Source organism: Lethenteron reissneri, chromosome 29 (assembly GCF_015708825.2).
Source record: "Lethenteron reissneri isolate LAM-NWPU_2019-01 chromosome 29, ASM1570882v1, whole genome shotgun sequence".
Classification (NCBI taxonomy): domain Eukaryota; kingdom Metazoa; phylum Chordata; class Hyperoartia; order Petromyzontiformes; family Petromyzontidae; genus Lethenteron; species Lethenteron reissneri.
In genome coordinates, this window is record NC_083807.1 from 9,910,203 (window position 1) to 9,925,207 (window position 15,005).

Consider the following 15,005-nt stretch of genomic DNA (forward strand, 5'->3'; position numbering starts at 1 on the left):
TTCGGTGTCTGTGTTTTGATTGGCTAACAGCTTGCATACCATCTCTACGAGCATTGCACAGGCTTTGCAGGGAGTGTACTGTTTATTTTTTCATAAGCAAAGTGCACGAAATGCAAAGCATTTTCTGGTAATGTTGATGCTGCAAAACTGGCAATGTTGATGCTGCTAATGTGTAGCCTAGCGAAAGGAGAACTTGGATAAATGTTCTTAGACTACATGGCTGAGTAGCCTAGTGGTCAGCATATTTGCCACTGGCCCATTTTGCACAGTTCCGACGGTACCACCCAGTAACTGCTGCATCTCATATATATTTGATATAGGAGAGACCCACACAAGTAGTCCATGACTTAAATTAATCGTATTCTTCCGATGCTCAAAATTAATTAAGATGAGGCATTTTTTTGGCCTCGGATTGTTTGGGATGCAGAGTTCCATTAGTTTCACAGACCACACTGTGCTCATGACTCACCCGAAAGACAAAGGCAAATAAAACTGCTTCTGTTGTGCTTTAATGTGGAAGCTTTTGGTAATGGATGAAATCTTCCTGATCTTTACATTACATTTAGCCATGCCACTTATGAAAAGATGTCATGATTGCCGTTGGGCAAATCGCTGCTGGATAGGTAGGAGCATTTAATTGATTTTGATTGTACTTGCTGTGGTACATGTCTACAGGTCCTGTGTACATGGAGATGATCTTCAACCTGCTAAAGCCCGTGCTGGAGAATAAGGAGTGCAGCCTTGTGCGCTACAACGCCATCCACGCACTCCCCAGCACGGCCAACTCCATCATCGGACGTGCCGCTCACATCGCCGTGCTCGACTCGGAGATATTTCTGGAGAAGTTTTTCCTCGTCGCAGGCCTGAAGTATTTCCGATAGGTTGGTGTGGTAGCCAGAAGCCTGGCAGTTTGAGTGAGGCGATGATGATGATGTAATTGCTGAGAATTTAATCTCTGTTCTGCACTGTGGATATTGATGTTGTATTTTTTTACATTTGCATTGATTCACATTTGGAACTGTCCTGTTATGGCCATGGCTAAGGGTAAAACACCTGGGTCTGTTCTTTATTGTCGGTATTTGATTGTATGCATTTTTATTGTTGCATTACTTTTTAATTAGAACATAAGCTGCCCCACATTAGTAGGTGTCTTAAAGGAAAATAAAAAAAATATTTTAATACATTTTGAAGGCCTCTACTAATGAATTATATACAAGCAGCATCTTGGCTGTTCCTAAAATACAGCTTCCTTTGGATTTCTGGTTTCCAATTTATAATACCACAATATTTGTTTCTATTCCTTAATTTTAATACGAATTAACAATGCTGGAATACAAATACACATTTATATAAGAGCAATATTGCATTTAGTAATATAAATTTTAGCATTTTTATCACATTACATAATGCATGTTGGTGTCCTGAATTTGGGCTGATCTCACAGCATTTTGCCTGTGACACAAGTACATGAGTTTGCTAATATATATCACTTAGAACCAGCACAAGTGTCACAAAGCAGACACCCCAGTAGAATATCACATGTTAGATGTTTGCGACTGTTCAGAATCCCCTTTTAACATTTTCACCAGCCTCGTCTATTTTTAAATGAATTGGCAACGTTAACTTTTGAACTATGACCCCAGGTAAGCTTTGAGTGCACTTATTAATTAGTCTGAAACACATTCAGTGAGATAAGTATACTTATCAAACCTTGCGGGCTGACATGCGGTTCAATAAAGTCTTCTGCTCATCGTTCTCATACATTTATATGTACATATGCATTCATGTATATATATATGCATGTACATAATGTGTGTGTATATACAAGTATAGCAAGATTTATTTTGTACGGGACTATTTTGAACTGTATCTAAGATGTATTGCTTTGCATTCTTTACACCAAATGTAATTTCCAAATGCTGCGGGATATTTGTAATTCAAGATGTTTAAGAGGCTCAATTTGCTGCATTCAAAGGTGATGTTGTTTTATGGAACATGGGTGCATTTATCTAGCTTTATTATAGGGGCATTATCTGGTTACTTTTCTTTGCTCTCATCATCACCGGGACATCAGTTAGTTGTCTCATGTTTTACTTTTTTTGCTGAGGATTTTGTTATCGAGTGAACTGTTGAGGAATGCAATTCAAATTGATGCCAACAAATTGTTTAACTCAAGTTGAACACTGGCATGTCCTTAAGGACATTGGCTGCACATGTATAAAACCAATCATAATTGCATTCCTGGCTACGCTGCCTGTAAAGCACAATGTATCAGCATGAGGTTTTGTTTTTACTGGAAATTAAATTAACACACAAGACAATGGACACTTGATAGCAACTGAATAATATGTAAGAACTTGGTTTAGTGTTTAAATACAATTGTACACATCCGATTTTACTTTGTAAATAACCATTTTTATCTTTAAAATGGGGAAAGTGTGATTTTAATAAATGTAATTTTGAAATAGTCTGTATTTCCCTTTTTGTATTTTTAAATCTGCAATGTTCTGTAGTATTTAGTATGCAGTAGGTTAGAAACATTTTAACTCAGACTTCCTGGCAGGTTAATATACTGTGGGTGTCTTTTGTCCGAGGCAACAAAAGGTAAATACACGATATTGAAAATAAATATATATTCTAATGTTTGTACTTTTATATAAATGTTTTAAAATTGCAAGTATTTGGATGGTATGTTTATAAATATCTTATAACGTTTGAGTAAGTGGAAATACAATTTGCATTTAAAAGTGTAATGACAAATCGCAAATGACAATGCAGAAGATGAATAGGCTGGCTCTCGTGATTCTAGATGACATGCTCATAGTCCTAAGCTTGCTTGTCACGTACACTTTTGCTGGATATTCATCTCTTAAATGCATCTGGCACATGAAACACTATGAGGCTGATTGGGTTCTTCTCTTATATGTTGTGCATACACCAGCAATACTGCTTTGAAGTCCGAAATTGTGCAAAAGGTAACGATAATATTGGGCAGCATTAGAGTTGACATGCCTTTACAAAATCTGTCACTGGGAAGTTATGGTAAAGACAATACTCTACATTAAATATTTGTATTGGGTATCGTAAATGCTGAGAGGGCTGTATGTGACATTAACATTGCTTTCTAAAAAAATCAATGAGAACCTGTGGATTTGAAAAGGTCTCAGGAACCCAGAAATGTCTGAGGATTCTATTGATTGCTCGCCCTTCACGATTGTGTTCAAGTGCAGCTGACACTGGTTTCTACTAAATAAGGTAATTTCAGACATTTCTACTCCTAGAATTTTTTAACAATTATCACATTGTGTTTTATTACTATGGTTTGTTAATGCAGACTAATACCAACATAAACAGAAACAAAATCAACAGGTTTTCTCCCCTCTTGTTTAAATTAAACTTGCATGTGTGAGCCAGGAAATGATTTCCAGTTGAGGTGTGATTGGAAAACGGAACTTAAGCGCTCCGATTGCACTCATGATGATTTTACAAGCTGGTGCTGAGAAAACTGGTATGTTGGGTTTGATGACTTCTTTTCATTGTTTTTTTTTCCAGAACACGGTAGAACAAACGTTTGTTGAATTCTGAATTTTTTATGAGGCAGCCTCGCATAAATCCCCCACTGGCTTGTATTTATGCGTACGATTAATGTGTGGAGACATTGACATGTATACTGTTAACAGTTTACAAATAATTCAGCCATGGCTACGTTTGTAATAAGATCACATTTAAATTCTGAAGCACATTTTAATGAATTTAAAAAATGCTTCCATTTGTGTGGATTCTATAATGTACTTAGTTCAATAGAATTCAATATTCCATTTGGACAGATAAATGTTTTGCCAGCTATTTTAAAGTAGGCTCTCCATGTACCTTAAACCAATGCAAACGTGTTTGCAGTGCTTTAGTTATAGACCTAGCAGTAATGTAAATAAAAAATGTTCACAAGGCACAAACCAAATCCATGTCATGTCATTTATCCCACTTTTGGTATTGACAGATAATAGCATTGGTTTACTTTTTAAAGTTTAAAATAGTTTACAAGAAACAGCTTTCTGAATTGGTTTGTAAAAATAAAAATATCCACAATTGCAGGCAAAAATGAATATTTCAACATTTTAGCAACACATAACATGTAATAACTGAGAATTTTAATTGAGACTCCATTCCCAGCTTGACTAAAACTTATGCCGACTCTTTCACTTTGCTGGAAGCGGTAATGATGAATACTGAATGATAAATGATGGCAATATCCATCCAGTGATATATTAGGGTATTATCAAATTGGGTTATGTATTGCAAAGTGGATATTAAAGACTTATATTTGAATATGTGGCAATTGTTTACCAATGGTGTCATGTCCGAATTTGCAAAGTTAACATTTATTACACAATTGGAGTACTGTTAAATGATTGTAATTATTAATATACAATCTTACTTGAACATATACAGAGAAAGCAAATACATTGCATTCAAAAATGTCAATTGCAAAGTTAAGGCTGGCTGAGTCCCGTTCCTTTTTTTCAGGAGCATCACGCATTTTGGGATGTTTAGCCAACTCCACAATTAAAACATTGAGTTCCCAGAGAAAGCCCATGCCGATAATGGGAGTGATGCTAAACACTGCCATCTCCTGGCAGACGAGAATATTAAACAACATTCAGCTTAAATTGTGTATTACATCGCAATGTATAATGGGAAGAAAGCACGCAATTTGAGTGTTTAAAATATAGAAGTTAAAAGCAACAAGAATAATTCGTTTCTCCCATTTGCACAGCTGCTGAAATCCTGAATGAGGAGAATAAAAAATGTACTATTTTGGAATTCAGATCGTTAAATGGATTATTCGGAGATATAGTTATCGCCTCTGTAATTCTCTCTGTAAGATGTGCCAAAGCCATTGATTTTTGTTTCCAATGCAGTGATACAAGTGTGCGTAAATTTAGATTTTTGTGTGCTTACATGCGCGGACATTCTGGTCATATTTGCTTGTTTTTTTTTTACAAATGTACGTTTGATTTTGGTTCTGGGCAGATCTGCTCTTTTGGGAAACTCTTGTTACATACAAATATGGCAATGTTTATACACAGATTATAATACAAAATGCATGTTAATTTAAAGAAAATCATATTCAAGCAGAAATTTTTATTTAAAACCAATCTGAACTGAAGACGCTGTTGCTGAAATATTTGCACATTATTGACCACCTGCTAACAGCTGATAAACACTTCATACCATATTCTCATAGCATGTTAAACGTTGTGCAATATTGACCTCTATCAGTGACGTATGAATGAAAGTTGGTGTTTTGATGTATTGCATTGGTTTGTTTTGCTTTTAATAGTTATATTTAACATGGTTTTGCTTTTCTGCCTGAAAGGAGAAATAACATTAAATGGTTTATTGATTGTTCTATAATGATACACAAGGTTGATATTTTTAGACTGCTAGAGTGAAGCGACATTTGGGATGTTAATAAATTGACCTTTTAAAAGCAAGATTTTGTTTAGTTTTCATTTACTTTTAACACTTTCCTCGTGAAAATCTTGAGAAAGGTATATTTAAGGCAGTAAAGTATGCCTTATTGTAACAATTGGGCAATATATTATTACACAAAGTAAAATACATTTATTTTTTTCTCTTATATTAAAGCAATAGTTGGGTTTGAATCAATCCGGTCGGTGTGTCTGTGTGTGTGCAACCACATTTAGATAGCACTGAAACCGGGCACACGTTTGGGGTGCGTATTCTATTCTGGAACATTATCTGGAACATCTTATAACCTGGACAAAAGGTAAATCCTGTATGTAGCTAGTTTACAATACACACATTCAATACACTTCTTAAAAACCTACAAACATTGTACATTTAGTATAGACAAAATGTGTTATAGCTTGTTTTTTTCTCCGATAAAATTAGCAAGGTTATTGACCTAAGAAAATGCAGTGCAATCTATCTTACCTATTGGAAAAAAAAACATGCCTCGTTATTTCATGTTGATTAAAGTTTTTTTAATTCTACAACTAGCTTTACTACCCAGCTTCGCCCGAGACTTGGATTCCTGTCTTTGATTAATACGCAGAGGGTGGGGGGATGCGTAACGTCAGCAGGCACACTGCATAACGCTGCCGCATGCGGGTGACATGACAGATGTGACGTCACCGCTCACTTGGGTGCAACATATATCATTGCGTTCCCCCCCCCCCAAAAAAAAAATATAGAAAAAGTCTATTTTTATAATTGTTGCATGGTGTACAGTCTGGAAACTACCCACATGCCAAATTTCAAGTTTGTTGCATGTCAGGAAGTATGCTAAACATTTCAAACAGACATTCACAAATTTCCCTTATATTTTATAGACTAGCTTTACTACCCTGGCTTCGCCCGGGACTTGGATTCACCACGCCCGGCCGCCTTTGTCTCCCCAGCGGCGATGTTCACAACACCAGTTACTCGTTTGAGGCTGAGTCGACCTAGGGGAGGCCCAGGACCGGTTCAAATAATCGTCACCGGTGGTGGCCGTGAGTGGGAATCGAACTCGGGTCGCCGAGTTCAGTAGCGCGGCGCGCTAACCACTACACTACCGCTCCCCCCACACACACGTGCGTCCATAGGTACACATACACGCGCGCTTGCAGCAGACAAACAACTTTCAGGGTGCGTACGGCAGTAAACGACTGAAATAATAAAGCAGCAATGCTGCGTGAAGAACGCCTTAGACCTGCAACACATTTGTATGGGTTGGGGGGGGTGTTCGTGACATCAGCAGGCACACTGCGTGACGCTTCCGCATGCGGGTGACATGACAGATGTGACGTCACAGCTCACTTGCCGTGCAAAATATATGCATTATTGCGCCCCCCACCCCCCCCCCCCCAAAAAAAATGTACAAAATTATATTTTTATACTTTTTGCATGGTGTACAGTCTGGAAACTACCCACATGCCAAATTTCAAGTTTGTTGCATATTCACAAATTTTACTTTTTTATATATATAGATAGAAGATGACTGGAGAAGCTCCACGCATGAGGGGAAACTCACATCACACATGTCAAAAATACACCTCCCGTACAGTTGTGACCCGGTTGAGCACATAGGACTTACATTCCAGACGTAGCCCCTTCCGTCTCAAACAGTGGCCAAGTTTCTTTAATCACCGAATCCCCTCCCACTTAAATTTCGATTTAAAGCTTTCGTGACTGCAGGAATTCATCTTCTTGGTTCTTTCGGTAAAGTCACGTAGAAGGGAAGTAATAAAATAATAAAAATAAAACAATAAAATAATTTTCACGACGTTTCGGCCACAACGCAAGCAGCCGTCCTCAGGTGAAGAACATGTCTGTCGATAAGACAGAGTCTTTTCACCCAGGAGAACACGTGGGTAAACCTGAGGTGGGGCAAAGTGTCGGTACTTCCACCTCTGCTCAGATGTAAGGACGGTGTGGAACAGTTAGGCCAAAACACCCTCCAGAATGATGGGTCATCTTGAGCACTCGCGAGTGAAGTCCCTTCCGTCAGCATTGGTGTGAGAAAATAATGTCCGGTGCGTTCCTTGGCTTCCGATATGCGCCGAGTTGCCTTGCCAAATGTATGTCTCAGTGACATGACAACTCTTTGTGTGTGGTCCAACAACAACCGTCCCTTCCAAGACGCACAATTTATGGGCTCGTGCCACTGCGCCTGACCGCTGCCTCCTTGCATCTGTCCTCAAGCTAGGAGTGTGATTTCAGTGCAATGACGGGAATTCAGAGTAGTACAGCTTTAAAATGCATATTGAGGTGTGCTTAAGGTGTGCATTTCATGTCTCCGTTTTTCGCCACCCCCAGTAATGATCTTCCTGCCCATCTGTGTAATCATTTTCAGCAAGTGGAAGGAGTATTATAGCCATAAAATGTTCGGTTCTATGTTTTTTGACGGCTTAAATTGAATATCCGTGCTGTGCTAAACTGGAATATACTTAAGCTTTGCATTAACTGATTTCCATCCTTAATTAATTGCGTATCAGAGCTCGGTGCTTTCAAGTTAGTTTGTACAGCAACATCTGTAACGAAATACACGATGTTTTTTTTCTCACAAAATTGATATTTTAGATGCGTGTGCGTGTATATGAACAAAATTAACATTCCGGCGGTGAGAGAGAGTAATAAACCTAAAACGAGGATATATTTTGTTGTCACTGAACTTGCAGTTTGGGTATATATATTGTGTGTGGCCCTGCAGTTGAATGCGTCTACTTCATTACTGTTGCAGTGGTATTGTGCAAAGCACACTGTGCATGGTAGAGTTTAGCCACACATGCCCTCTGTCACCATAACGAGAGCCTGAATCCAACAGTAGATGTATATATGTGTACACGTACACTTTTCTGTTCATCTATCCCACAACTCTGCTACTGCTGATTTCCAATGTAACTCCAGAGAAACTGGACTGTGACAGCATGTGCAATGCATTCGTTAATTGAAGAGCCATTAACTTATTCAGCTGCTTGCCTTAGGAGCTTAGACTGGCAGCAGCACACCTAATTAATGTCAGGCTGTTCCAACCAGGTAAGTATCCAGTTTGTTTCCAGCATAGCCACTGCTCTTCTTTCCCTGTGGGACTAGGCCAGAGTGCATTTAGATCAATCACTTTGCCGTAAACACAACACTGCACGCGTGTCCCTTTTTTAACAGTTGGATCTGCAAGGGCAAATTATGCCTACAGATTATAGCTAAACATAGTAAGAGGGAGGGAGTATTGTTTAGTGAATTATAATTATTCATGAATAACTGAACATATGATGCTCGTGGTAATGCTATTAAGTAGAAGGCGTTTTAAAAAGAATTGTTAATGATATAACAGCTAAATGAAAGACTAAAATCGGTTCGAAAAATGCGTTTAGAGTATTTGGCTGCGGTCGAGTTCCACATGATAAGCCACTTCGTTGAGTTATCAGTTGTGGCCAGGTCGCATCTGAATAAGAGCTAAATGGTGCCTTACTTGGTGAAATAAAACAGTCTAGTTTAGATGTGGTGGATCACAGAGATGGAGCCGACAAGTGCGTATGATATTTGTAGATGCAGAATGATGTCTGTAGGAGGCAGTACAATAACTTATTTGTTACCTATCGAGTCCATAATACAGGTATTTTTAGTATACTTGTTATCTGGCTGAATATTCTTAGCAGGGCTCACGCCAAACGTTATCGAGACAAACACATGTTTAATTTGCTCTATGTATGTATGTTGAACTTCTTTCGCACCGTGCGTTGCCAACCCTGCGAATCGGAGGTGCATTGACTCGATGTAACAAACCATGCACTTGTGTCAATTCAAACAGCTTTGAGTGGCAAACATTGTGATTGCTTTTCAAAAACAAAGGAACCCTTTGAACATGCGGATTACTTCTAGATTTGATGTTTTCGTGACTGCAAGGATCCATACTCTTTGGTTCTTTCGGTAAAGTCACGCAGGTGAATATAAAATAATAATAATACATAACTAAATCACGACGTTTCGGAGGCAACACAAGCTTCCGTCTGATGACGGAAGCTTCCGTCTGCCTCCGAAACGTCGTGATTTAGTTTTTTTATTTTATTCTATTTTCACCTACGTGACTTTACCGAAAGAACCAAAGAGTATGCGGATTACTGTCACTTAACTGATGAGAAAGAACAGCGGAACTTTTTTTGGTGATGCATGGCGGATTACGCGGATTAGAATAATAATTTCAGACAGAGATTTGCTTTGCGCCGTAGATTTAATGACATGGAGCATAGCACCTGTTACAAAATTCACAGATGCTAATTCTTATTTACTACTTAGACCTATTCAAAATCAATCAACATAACAGTATTGCAGTAAACACTGGCAATTTATTCAAGCGTTATTTACATTTGTTAATTTGACTACACAACTATTACTTTAATGGTGACAATACATAAATGTGTAAATAGGCAATTGCATGCCTTGCTTAAGGAATAACCAACTTTTCTAAAAAGGGAAAATAATTATGCTGGGTTTTTCCATGATCAGCAGCATTGACAGTCCACCAATGAAATGATACATTGCTTTGACAAGTTCCACTTTATTCATGGGACAACTACTCTTGACCTTCTTCACAGTAGTGATGTATCAAATTCGGAGTGGAATTTTAAAGTCAACCGAGTCGCCCTGCCACAGTGCCACGTAGCCGCACGCTCATGAAAGAAAAAAACGGAATGAGTTTCCCACATCAATCATGCACAGGACATTCCCCACACCCGTATGGACATGAACATTGTGCTTTTCGTGTACAATTATTTTAAACGAATGTATTTATTTTACCAGGTAAGGCCCACTGAGATATATAGTTTTTTTTCGAAAGCGAACTGGCCACAAATGATAGCGCCACAAAGTGGCTTATCATGTGGACATTTATTGCAGCCAAATACTCTAAATGGTTAGAAAAATGCGTTTAGAGTATTTGGCTGCTATCACTTTCCACGTGATAAGCCACTTGTTTGAGCTATCATTTGTGGTCAGGTCTCTTCTGACAAAGAAATAATAGCTCAATGGGCTTTACCTGGTAAAATAAAAAATGTAGTTCCACAATCAAATGGTTACTTAAAATGATGCAATTATGATAATGGGCATCGTATAATTATTTTAATTTGTACACATTGTCCAGAATTACTTTAAGATGATTAATTATGTCGGCAGCACGCAGAGGCTCTTACTTTTAAGTAAAATATGTGCTTAAGTACTTCACAAGGAGTAGTTGCTAGAATAATTTTAATGACTGCAATACAATACTGGTAATTACATTTAAATACCCACTCACTAGATTGTATTGCTTCTCTGTTGAACGTGTGTGTTCATTTAAAGTGGTTGAGAATTGTCACAGAGTCTGGTCAAACACAAAAATACATCATGACCAATACAGGAGTGGGGAGGCCTTCATCTAGCAGTGGATTTACCAACATATTCTAAATGATCATATTGCCAATTGAACAGTAACGTGTAATGCATTTTGTTCCGTGATATGGTTGCAGAATAAAAAAAAAGTACTGGAATAATTATTCAGAATCCTCTAATTGTGCACAAATACCAATTACCACATTCATCATTAATACTGCCTTTTGACAGAAAAATGTACGACCTTAAATATCACATTTGCCTAAACATTTATATTTAAGTATGTGTATTGGCACAATGGGCTGTAATTCATAACAGCAGTATTGATGATCATATTCAGCCTTCCTCAATTCATTGCTGAAGCACCCCCCCCCATCCCATCAGACCCCCAGTTCATATTTTAGCTGTATCGGGGAATTGAGCTCATGTCCTTTGAGTGATAGTGCAGCACGCGAACCACTCCACCTCACCACCCTTCCGCTCACTGTAGCCAGTGCCCAAATCAAGGTCCACATTTAGCAAATTCGAAAAGTATCGGCAAATTACTGAATTGGGACAAAACAGTTCAAGGCAATGATCGCCCCCATAATGGCAGACTAATGCGCCAGTGTTATTCTTGAGACTTCCACTATCCCAGTCTCCTTGAGTTCTCTCACCTGTTCAAACAAAAGAAACTTGAAAATTTAAACGGTATTATTCCAGTATACAAAAGTGGCGAACAAAGCTTTAACGTTCAGCAAATCACGTGTGGTGCAGTGTCCATGGCACGATGGTTCAACTGAAATGGCAACCTTAATTTTAATGTGCACTCCAATATTTGTCAAGGTTGCCTCAACCCAGCAGTGCTCACATTGTTGATAAAGTAGGCACACCTTATGAGATTGTACCACTTGTTGATACGTCAACAATTGTCATGCTATGGAGTAAAAAAAGAGACCAGTCCCTACCCAAGAAAGTAGACATTACACTTTTCACTCAAGACCACCAATAGGGATGAGCTATGCTCTACACTTAAGAATGTTAGCTCATTTGATTAATTCACTATAAATACATATTTTACATATTGAAAAACTTGTACTCCAACAGAAAATGATCTTCCATCATTTTCTTTCATTAACCCAAATTAATGTTTCAATAGCCTCTTTGACTTGTACAAAGTGCACGGTGTGGGAGGGTACCCAGCCTAAAACATTTAGACATCACTCTATAGATGTCACACTTCCATGTGTTTTGTTTATGGATTGATACGAAAGCTACCAACTGAAGAAGCACTATTGAGATATTTTGTTAACATTTTGAGAGCAAGTGTAATGAGCGACTTCCGCGACACGTCGTGTAGAGGGTACTCTCTTCTTTATTCACATTCGGGCACACCACATGCCAACCTTATCCTCTTTCTTCTCCGAGTACACACGTAGATATTAGCATCCCTACAGGCTACACGTGGTCGATCCCACAGCGTGGTTCCGTCCGCCCACTCCCGGCCTCGCCGCTGGTTGACTGCATGCCGGCGAGGGTTGTGGGACTTCGCAGGAGATCTTCCACGTGGCCGAACGACGGAGAGAGATGACGGTGAGCAGCGACGCAGTCCAGACCCAAGGCTCCCCATACCGACCACGAGTCCTCCTCTGCATCTGCTTGTATTGCCGCAGGTGCGGCTAGGCTCCGCCTCTGGCCACGCCCTCTCGTGGAACCTTCTAGCCATTTCCTGGAGTATCTCAGCCAGCCCCGCCCTTTACCTTTGGCCCAGATCCCTCTCCCTTTGGGATTGGATGATGTTACATGTGGTGCCTGTACCCGTGTTTCCCTTTTCCAACTAGTATATGTCACTATGTCATTACACAAGTATTATTTTGTGTGTGTGCATAATCACACGATGAATATTGTAACAGAGTTGATCATGAATATATGGCCATTAAAAAGTTGTGGACATAGCCACCCAATTGAGATGCTGGTACCAACATTTAAAATCCGACATTTCAAAATCACTCGTTGCTATGATAGTGTGTACCAGTGTGCCACACATAAAGAACATTGCTGTGGCATCCTCCCAAGAAAAGATTGCGGAACATCACACAACCAAACCGTTTAAACGTGAATGGTATTTAAAATCACTTCCACACGCAATTAAAGCAAAGCTTAAGATGGAGCCAAACCTCATTATGCCTTAAACGTTTAAGAAGCCATTGCCTCATTAGAGCATTAGCGTTTCTTTGCAGCACGAAAAAAATGCAAAGAAATGTAAATGACCAATAATTGAAGACAAGGGGCTTTAATGAAGCTCTCTTTTTAATTCACGTTCTACCTATCTTCTCTATTTTTTACCATAGCTTAGTTAATATTTTTTTTTTATACACCTAGCCCTGAAATGGCCATGTCCATATCACTGTTAGAGCGATCACTGTACATGTATTCTAATATAGAATGCTTCTTGCACAAAGGCACAATATTTGGATCCCACACCGTACACCAAGTGAGTCTGAGCACCCCATTTGAACGCTCTTACCCTTTGGCGATTGCTTGTTGTGACTGCTGGTTAATTAGGCCCTGACGGACAAGGCCAGATAATCGGGTCTTTGTCTGGCCTTGATCATCATCGCAAGAAGTAGAGTGAATGCTCCCGTGCAGAGTCAGCGTGCTCTCCTTACCCTTCCCAGAAATATGGGTAAATCGCTACGATGAAGCGTTCACCATCATGTAAAACAAAACAACTAAGACTTCCTCATAGGACCTCCTTTGCCAGTACCAAAATATACTAATAGGGTTGTTCCCCTTTTTCTGGCAACAAAAGGGGAAAAACCCTATTAGTATATTTTGGTACTGGCAAAGGAGGTCCCATGATGTAGCTGCTCACCCCGAGCTCTCATTACGTGATAGTGCGTTGTCTTTGAACTGTGCGCCTTTTGGCGTCATCTGGTCGAACACCATATGAGACTAGGCTCTAAAGAAAGCTGTTTCTGGTGTGGACCAATCAATTTCAAGGACAATGCATAAATTATCAGAGTATTGTTTTTTGTTTGCATTTGACTGCAAGTATTGTGGTTAATGTAAACACGATTCCTTGCAAAAGGTGTCAGTTTTGTTGCCAGAAAAAAGGGGAAAACCCCTATTAGCAACTAAGACTTCCGTTAACGTAAAATTAATTTAAGACTGAAAGATAGAGTGTAAGACGACACCTGCTTAATGTCACAATAAGTCATTCCCACATTCTCGTTGGAGGTAATACCTGATCACGTCGTCACCACAGCTGAGCTAGTTCATGCTTTCTTCGTCAATATTCATGCCTTTGTTCTCCAATTTCTTTTCCGGAGAGAAAACATCTTCCATTGTCGCTGTGAAAAACTTTGGCCCAAGCGTGTCACCGCATCTGCCTCCCGTTTTAAGTCTCTCGGGGCCTTTTTAATGCTATCAGTGTGGCCGTCACATTTGTGTAAATGATACTTTTTTATTATTTAAGCATATATTTATTCAGGTCTTGGTTCGTGAGAATTGAGATAACTGCATCAATTTTTTCTGAATGGTTTTTCAAAATCGACAAGGGCTAGGTACAATGGTACATTTTGAATTCATGGCCTTTTACAGAATCGGACAATTCCTATGAATGTGGTCAGTGGAAGATAATCCTTTCTGGTCTAGTTATTGGTTGTCTGATTATTTCATTATTCAGTTCCTAATGATCTTCATGAACAAATTATACAGTTTAACACGTAGAATTTATGCATAAGACGTTTTGGAGTTAGATCGCGTAAATATAAATGTGTCGTTAAATCCACCACCACCCGACACAGCCAAATAATAAGGTTTGTCACGTAAACAAAACATGCCAACTAGTTACGAGTTCAGCACACCGGTATCATGGATAACAAATAATATGCATGCGATACGAGACTAATTGGTTAGCAGTTGGTCAAGTGAGTTACATCTCCCACGCAGTGGCGGCTCCTGCAAAATCTCTCAGGGGGGGCAAATGTCTGGATGATTGATAAGGATAAGGTCCACCCATGCAATGGATAAATTAACAGCTTAAGCATGTAAAGGCAACTTCACTTCTTTAATATTAATGAAAAATAAAGTGACTCTTACAATACATCTTGTTTGTTTCTATACTCACTATTAAAACAAACCACTCAAGT

General features: G+C 39.0%; 1 protein-coding gene across 1 annotated transcript in view; it reads left to right on the top strand.

The window, feature by feature from the left end:
* The window catches only part of FAM135A (family with sequence similarity 135 member A), a 67,308-nt gene extending 61,576 nt beyond the window's left edge, over window positions 1-5,732 (top strand). The window contains exon 20 of the mRNA XM_061562552.1: window positions 676-5,732. Coding sequence (XP_061418536.1) covers window positions 676-881 — 206 coding nt within the window. The 3' untranslated portion in view covers window positions 882-5,732. The remainder of the gene's footprint in view (window positions 1-675) is intronic.
* The last annotated feature ends 9,273 nt before the right edge of the window (window positions 5,733-15,005 follow it).